Source organism: Hydra vulgaris, chromosome 03 (assembly GCF_038396675.1).
Source record: "Hydra vulgaris chromosome 03, alternate assembly HydraT2T_AEP".
Classification (NCBI taxonomy): domain Eukaryota; kingdom Metazoa; phylum Cnidaria; class Hydrozoa; order Anthoathecata; family Hydridae; genus Hydra; species Hydra vulgaris.
Genome location: NC_088922.1, coordinates 15945871 through 15955000, shown reverse-complemented (window position 1 = coordinate 15955000; position 9130 = coordinate 15945871). Strand labels below are relative to the sequence as shown.

The 9130-nt window shown below is 25.7% G+C and overlaps 1 protein-coding gene across 1 annotated transcript in view; it reads right to left on the bottom strand.

Annotated features, from left to right (window-relative positions):
- Positions 1–9130, bottom strand: part of LOC101239275 (PH and SEC7 domain-containing protein 4) — a 68961-nt gene that overhangs the window by 36597 nt on the left and 23234 nt on the right. The window contains exon 10 of the mRNA XM_065792457.1: positions 8424–8470. Within this exon, the coding sequence (XP_065648529.1) occupies positions 8424–8470 (47 nt within the window). The remainder of the gene's footprint in view (positions 1–8423; positions 8471–9130) is intronic.

Sequence of the window (9130 nt, the reverse complement as noted above, 5' to 3'; positions counted from 1 at the left end):
TACAATTGTTATTTCTACAGAATATGACAATTTTTAAATTTTATCGATCAAAAATTCCAATTTTGTTACATGATATTAAAAAACAATTTTATGGGCTAAAAAAACCAAAATCTCATGCTTTCCACATAAATCCATAAGTAAAATACTATAAAACTGCATAAAATGTCATTAAATTACAATTACTAAACTAAACAATAGTTTAGAAATAAATTTTAACATACCTGCTAAATCGCCAAAAATCGAAAATTCACCGATCGCCACGAGAAAACCCGATAAAAATGGATAAATATTAATAAAATAACACAAAATGTGTTTAAAAACAAAGTCAGCTGCTGAAGCAACCATTTAAACCATATCACCCCCTGTTGATTTTTCAATAAAAACAAATTTTTATATGCTTAAATTTAGATTTTTGACCTCAATTTTTTTTTATATTGAATTTATGTCAAAAAACATTTTTATAACAAGAACTTAGTATTCATATACTTAAAACAAAAATTATCCACTAAATTAGAAAAAGTGTAAGTCAAAAAAGTGTATCACCCCTTATATAATTATTTTGCCAATATAAAATTAATAGTCTATTTGTGCGCCTTTTTGCCTTGGTGACTGAAAGACATCTTTTAGGCATTGAATTTACTAAGTTTTTAAGCCATTGTGTGTCAAATTTTTCCCACTCCTCAATGAGAATTGCCTTTAATTGCAACAAACTGGATGGTTTTTGATCAGTTACTTTAGTTTTAAAAAGATTCCATAAATTTTCAATCGGATTTAGGTCTGGTGACTGAGGAACCCAATCTAACATCTTAATACTGTTTTTCTTTAACCACTCAGTAGCTAACTTTGATGTGTGTTTAGGATCTCCATCCTGTTGAAAGATAAAATTACGAGATAAAACTGAGATCAAGCGCCAGCACTTCTGGCGCTTGATCTCAGTTTTCACTTCAGAATGTTTGTTTTTATTGAAAAACCATCAGGGGGTTATATATATATATATATATATATATATATATATATATATATATATATATATATATATATATATATATATATATATATATATATATATATATATATATATGCGGTAGTGGTGTAGTGGTAAAGCGCTCGCTTCATAAGCGAGAGGTTCCGAGTTCGATCCCCACCACGTCCCTGGTAGTACCGCGCTCAACTTGTTTCTCCGCGCAGCGGCCTTGTTCGTCAAGGTTCGTGTTTCGGAGCTATAGAGTTGAGAGAGGGTTATAACCACTAATAAGTAGCCTCCTCATCTGTAGTGGCCTTCGGCCTTGAGGAGGTGAATAACAAAAAAAAAAAAAAAATATATATATATATATATATATGTATTAGGGTGGTCCTTAAAACAACTTTTTTTAAAATGCTTGTTCAAACACTCAAAATGTGTTTTACATAATAAAATATTACTAGATTTAAAAAATTTTTGAAAAAAAATATTTTTAGGGGTAGCTCAAGACCAAAAAAAATAGTTCTTCAAAAGTGTTTTTACCTTTTATAAAGAACATAAAGAAAAAAAATTATAAATTTTTTTGTAAAAATGCATATTATTAGTTTTTAGTTTAAAAATGTTATTTTCGAGCCAGTGTATTCTAAAATAATAATTTTTTTATAAAATGATGATTATTTTTGAAATTTTTATACAATTTCATTTCTTTTGAGACCCAACATGATATACTTTTGAAGAACTTTTTTTTAAATAATTAAAGGGACCTGTCAGATGTTTAAGGGTCTTAAGCTACCCCTTAAAATACTTTTTTTTTTTTTTTAATTTTTTTATTTTAATATTACTTTATTATAAAGAGCATATTTTAAGTGGTTGAGCAGACATTTTAAAAAAATTTGTTTTAAGGACCACCCTAATATATATATATATATATATATATATATATATATATATATATATATATATATATATATATATATATATATATATATATATATATATATATATATATAAGCCTATCCCTTTTTTGTTTTATCCTAAGTTGAGCGCGGTACTACTAGGAACATGGTGGGGATCGAACTCTGAACTTTTCGCTTATGAGGTGAGCGCTCTACCACTACACCACTACTACATTTAAATTTTGACCCTGATGAACAAATTTAAATACACGGAGTGCTTCAATATGTTTCCAATGTATTGTTTTCTTATTTAAATTTTTTATTTTGGATGACTATTTATATTTGCCCCACTCTTTTAAAGTTTTATTTTTTACATTTTTTGAGTTTCTATTGGCGTTTTTAAACCACCAACACAAATATAAATTTACAAATCATTAACTATATATTTACATCATTACAAAGAATGGAAGGTTTTTAATCTATACTGATTGTGCACATTTTTATTATTATAATATTTATTAATTGGTGGTATTTTATAAACGCACAAATTTGTTATGAAATTAAAAAAAAGTGATTTTTAAACACAATGACATTGAGGTCTAATACACAGCAATTTAAAATTTGTTAGATTCTTTTGATCTTAGACAGTTCACCCACTTCAAGCACTGTTTTAAAGGGGTTTATGCGAGGTTAGCTAAGTTTAACAGACGCCCATTATTCTTGCTAACCTTCAGCGTTAATGCAGGAGAAGCATCATATAACTGTAGCTGTAAATAAAATTGTCAGGCTGGAGAATAAACTATTTAAATCTCTGAATTAGAGCTGGGATGGTGTTGATGCAAACAATGAGACAGTGCTGTTGCAATTTAATCACAAGAATGTTAAAGGCGCCTGTTTGGAGAAGTAGGCTCTATTGGTGCCCAAAACATCCAGGAACCTGATAGTCCATAAAAGATTAAGAAATAGTAAAGTAAGGATAAAATCATATCATTTTAAAATACCTTTATGCAAAAAATTTCTAATTAAATATTAAAATCTTTTACATTAAGACTTTTGAGAAGTGCAAAGATTATTGTGAACTTGCAGATAAAAATCAGGCCCTATAGATAAAAATCAACAAAAATGGAGCTATTTCACATGCCAGGTTATAGACAAAGACATTTTGCTACATGAAATTGCATTTTCCACAAAATTAGGCAGGTTCTTATTCTGTCTGATAAAATAGTTAAAGAAATTAATAGAATATATGACTACATTTCTTTCTCCTGGGTATTGGCGTTTTTGACCTAGGAGTTTTCTGATTCTGCAGTTTCTAAAGTAATAGTTTTATAAGTTCTGATAATTTAGTCTTATTATTTAAGAATACTATATGTAATAAAAGTAACAAATTATTTAAAAACAATGGTTTGAAAAAAGGTTCAAAGTCAGATGTAAAAACAAAAAAAAATAACTCTAAACCAATTTTTTTATTCCACTGACAGACTTAAGTGTAAATTTAAAAAAATGCAATGTTGATAAACTAAGGTTTAAAATAACAGCAGTGTTATTTTAAACCTTAGTTTATCAACATTGCATTTTTTTAAATTTACACTTAAAATCAATGAGACTATTGGCAGATGTGCCATTATACTGAGTATGACCCTGCTGCAGAGTTGGTATTAAAATTATGGTAAAACTATACAAGGTCTTTACATCCGTTAACTGTGGTGCTAGCATTTTTCTGAGAGAGATCACTACATAAAAATAGTAAAAGGTTTTTATTCAACCCAAAAGGGAGACCCAAAATGATGTAAAAATGAATAAAATCAAAGCTGAAACCCTTCTAAAAGCAGTTTTGTTGATACAAAGTAGCCACTAGATCTAGAGTTGTATATTTCACCAGACTCCTGGTTAATTTTTGATACTTTAGGTCATAGTTTGAAAAAATGCCTACGGATGAAAAACCCTTCAAAATTGACCCTTCAAATTGTAAAACCCTTCAAAGTTGCTAACAACTCATCAGAACTCACAGCAAAATTGTAAATTGATTGACCATAGTTTTGGAAATTTATTTCTAAAAACAAGAAACATATCTCTTGTTTTAAAAAAAAAATTGCAATGTGGGATATTTATTTTTAAAACAAGAAACATACTTCTTGTTTTAAGAAAAATATTTCGTAGTAAAAAATTCAAGATAATATAGAATGTGTGATGAGGTTGCAGAAGCTTCAGAAGCGATTCCAAGTAAAGATTTCTTGTAAAAAACCATTAAAAAAAAAAGAGTGGTTACAAGGAGCTAACTACGACGACTGCAATGAGTCAATAACTCAAAACACTTTGAGTGGTTCTAATAATTTGAATTTTAATCTAATACCTAACTGTAAACTGTTAACCTTAAAATTACATTTTTAAATTAATTTGCTACATATTTCCTTGATATATATATATATATATATATATATACAGGCCTTGTTACGAGATTTCGCTGCGTAGCGAAAACGCGTAACGCATTTCTAAGTTACTTAACTCAGCAAATATATTTTGCATCGTTAGAAGTTATATTGCGTCACTAGCGTCTTTTCAAGTACCGCATTGTAATAAAAGTTATTTTATTAACGCGTTAAAAATCATACAAACAGTTTGTTTTTTTCTCACTATAACAAAAGTTACAAATAAAATCTAAGTTCTTATTAAAAAAATCATTTTTATTATTTTTTTCAAATATGAACTAAATTTTATTTTGAAAAAAATAATTTTTTAATGAAACGTAAAATGTTTGTTTATTTTCTTATGATTTTACATTTGGTTTTTGGTTATTTTATTAACTGTTAACAAATTTTTTCTTATTTAATTTGTGAACTCATTTTAATAATGTTTTTAAACAAGAAAGAGTTTTTTGTTGTTGTTTATCAGTTACCGATAACATATTCGTGATCATAATTTATTTTCATAAATTAAACGAACGTCATTAAAACTTTACGTTATTGAATTAACAATAAACAAAATATCTTATTAATAAAATATTTACATCAAAATAAATCGTGCATTTTTTAAACTATTATGACTAAAAATAAATTTTATATTTAAAAGGAATTTATATATTTAATTCCTTAAGAAAAAACTTAAAACACTTAATTTTTTCCAACTAATTTTTAACAACAACAACAAAAAATTATGAAACAAGCTGTTTCTTTAACAAAAAATCTATTAGTTTACATTTGCCGTTAAATGCTTTTACTTACGACTTTATTTCTTCTGAATAAACGTCACGTTAACGACAATCAAAAGATAATTTAAATATTCTAAAAGATATAAGTTTTTGCGTAGCGCAAAACTGCTGAACGCGTAGGCAAATCGCCTTTTCGCAAGCAAAATGCGAGCTGCGTAACGCTTCTTAACAAGGCCTGTATATATATATATATATATATATATATATATATATATATATATATATATATATATATATATATATATTGTATATATATACACACACATATATATATACACAAACTTAAAGCAGACATTAAGTTGTGGTTACAGCATTTGCTTCAGAATCAGAGATCTGTAGTTTAATGTCTGCTCTAGCCATTTTTGCGACATAAGGCAAGCTTGAACTTCCTAGTTAAATGCCCTTCCATGGTACTCTGTAATGCGACTATTTATTCTTTTTGGAGCACCTAAAACAACCACACAAAAAGTGTGTATATAAATTTTTGTTTCATTTTTGTTTCATTTTTGACATTACATTGTACTGCGCTTTTCTAGTTTTATCTGATGATTTTATTAAATGAATCAAGCTATTGAAGTTTAAATCATAATTTTTATTAATTATAATAACAATAATAATATGGTTTTATAATGACATTTTTAATCCTAATTTTAAGATTAGTGCATAAATATTTTTTGGTTTAATAACAACATTGAGTTTTGAGATAAAAACAGAATTTACTGTTTATAAAAAACTAAAAATTTTTAAGACCAGAACCATTTCCAGATATTATATTTTGCATTCACTTAATTTGCTTCTTCAGACTAATGATTACACCAAGCCTTCCCAGGAAGAGTATGCGGTCGCACACCTTGTTGGTCTTAGTTTAAAGTAATTTTTTTAGACACACTGACCACGGCAGTTCGCATCTTTTAACTTATAAAGCTTTTCAATAATTCGCTGCAAAAAAGCTAAAATTGTCTACTGAGAAAAAAAAAACAATCCTAAAAAAAGGGAACAAAATTATAACGAAATATTAAGTTTTAATTAAATAAACTAGAAAATTTAAAAATTAAAAAAAAATTTTTTTTGTATAAAATTTTTATGCAACTTATGTATTCTTTTTTTAAAAGTAATTGTTGTGTGTGGCTACCGAATTTGATACAAGTTGATGAAAAAAAACATATTATCTTTTATAAAAATTTATCAAAAATTTAAAGTTTTGATATGCAATTTATTCACAATTTTTATCAGTCCGTATAATTTTTTTTTTTTTTTTTTCCACCTCCCCAAGGTCCAGAAGGCCACTACAGATGAGGAGGCTACTTAATTGTGGTTATAACCCTCTCTCAACTCTATAACTCCGAAGTTGAGCGCGGTACTACCAGGGACGTGGTGGGGATCGAACTCGGAACCTCTCGCTTATGAAGCAAGCGCTCAACCACTACACCACTACCGCATAGAATTATCGCAATTAAGAAACTATTTTGCTATGTACGCTAGAACTATGAAAAATTTTGTTAACTATTTTTGTTACATTTATTCGTTTTGTTGTCTCTTGCTTTTAAAAATATTTATGCTGTACTTGATGTTTTTTCTCAATAATTATATAATAAGAAAATAAATTGTTATTTATTTGTAGAATATATTATTTAAATAATAAACTTTATAATGATGGAATAAATTAAATAAAAGAATAACATGGTTTCTTTATAAAATGTATGAAATTGGGCAATATAAAAGAAACAATTTCAGACATGCATCAAATGTGATAAGCATTTGATACATGCCTGAAATTGTTTCTTTTATGTTTCACAATTTCCAACATTAATACAAATTACTAGAGATAATGAACATAACGATTGCTCTGTTTGAAAAAAATGTATTTAAAACTGAAAATTTCGTTAAAAAGTTCAGTAAATTAACAATTCACTAGCCCACAAGCTTTTGGAGCATCATCATAAACAATAGTTCATCAGAAAATAAACTATTGAGTTTAAATGCACAACTTGGACAATCCAACAAAAGTGCAGACTATTTTAATGGGGGTAGTGAAAACAACCAAATATTTTATATTTAAATATAAGTATTAAGGACTTTTTATTTTTTTACAAAAACTTGTTTAAAAAATTTGAAAACAAAAACAGTTAAATATATGTTAGGTATACTATTTTTTGACAACATATACTTTTTAATATTCAATTTTTTGTAGCTTATTATATTTAGATTTTCTTTTTCATATAGTCTTTGTTTCCCTTCTTCAAGTATTGCTGTTTTAACCTTTCTAGCTTCTTATAGCTTTATTTTGCTGCAAATTCTTAAAATGCTTACTACATAAAAATGTGGTCAAGTTGTCTAAATAATTAATTTGAGCGTGGACAAACAAGATGTGAGACTGCACGCGCTTCCTGGGAAGACTTGTTACACTGATGACATCATACCGAAAAGCTATCTGCAAGGTCTTCAGTACATACATTGACTTAGATTTGAAGCTGGGCAGGTACTATTTAGATAGGACTTATATAAGTTATAGTAGAAACTTTTTTTTTAATTCTTCATTAGTTCTTCTTTTTTCTAAAAATTAATGTGCATATTTTTTTGTTTTAAAGTCTGAATTTTATTTTAAATAAACAGATTTTATTGCATTTAGTTTTTAATATTCTTATATCAAATTTGTGAAGTTTCATAAACTTTAAAATTTCACGTGAAAAATGAAAAAAAAAAAGGCTTTTTCAACATATTTTATCAACTTTGAATTTCACGAAGAAAAAAAGAAAAAAATTTATAATTTTCATAAAATTAAAGTTTCATAAAAAAGAAAAAGATTTCTACAAAATAGTTTTAAACATATTTCATAAAAAACACAAGTGATGGTCATTTTAAGACTAGCGTGCACGGTTGTAAAACATAAAAATAAAAATGACAAAAAGTAACATTTTATTTAAATTTTAAACAAAACAACTGTTATAAAAATAAAACTTAAAAATTAACAACTTAAAAAGCAAAAAATAAAAAAATAAAATTCTAAATAAAAAAAAATTAAAATAAAAGTGACAAAAAATAAAAAAAGAGTTTTATTTAAATTCCAAATGAAATATTTTAAAACTAGTTTAAAAAAATTATAAATAAATATTTGTACATAAGAGAGTTATCACAATTTTTTATTAAAGCATTTAATAAACAAAAAAGATTTGTTGCAATTTACAAAAAACACGAAAAGTCTTGAGGGCTAAAGTGCTGGCCAAACAGAGAAGTCTGATGATGTAAATTTATTTTAAATTATTTATACGGATTAAAATTATTAAATTATTAATAATTATTAAAAATATTAAAAACTTATTAAAATAAAATTACAAAAATTAAAATAAAAATTTAATACCTAGAAGCAAAAACCATTTTCTTAGACTTAATTGAGTTATACAAAGTCTAAAACATAAAAACAAATTATACATTCATACACATACACACACAGATATATATATATATATATATATATATATATATATATATATATATATATATATATATATATATATATATATATATATATATATACATACATATATATATATATATACATATATATATATATATATATATATATATATATATATATATATATATATATATATATATATATACATATATATATATATATATATATATATATATATATATATATATATATATATATATATATCTGCATTTTTACATACATACATACAAAAAAATAAAAATTCATGAATTATCACTTGAGTTTTTGAGTTAGGAGAGCTTTGTAACCACAACTAAAGTAGCTTCCTCTACTATAGTGGTCTTCATGACCTAGGGTGGTGACATGATTTTAGCATATTTTTTTTTATCACAAAATAATCAAAGTTCAAAATGTTCGAAATAAAAACAGATTTAAAATTTTTTAGTAGTTAAATTTCAAATTTGAACATTATTTTTAACAATGTAAATTTTTAAATTTACATTAAATTAAATTCAAACCTATCATCACAATTTACAAGAATAAAATCATATCTGCATAGGGTCATGGCACCCCCTACCGTGAAGAAGCACCTACCGTGGTTTTAGAAAAAA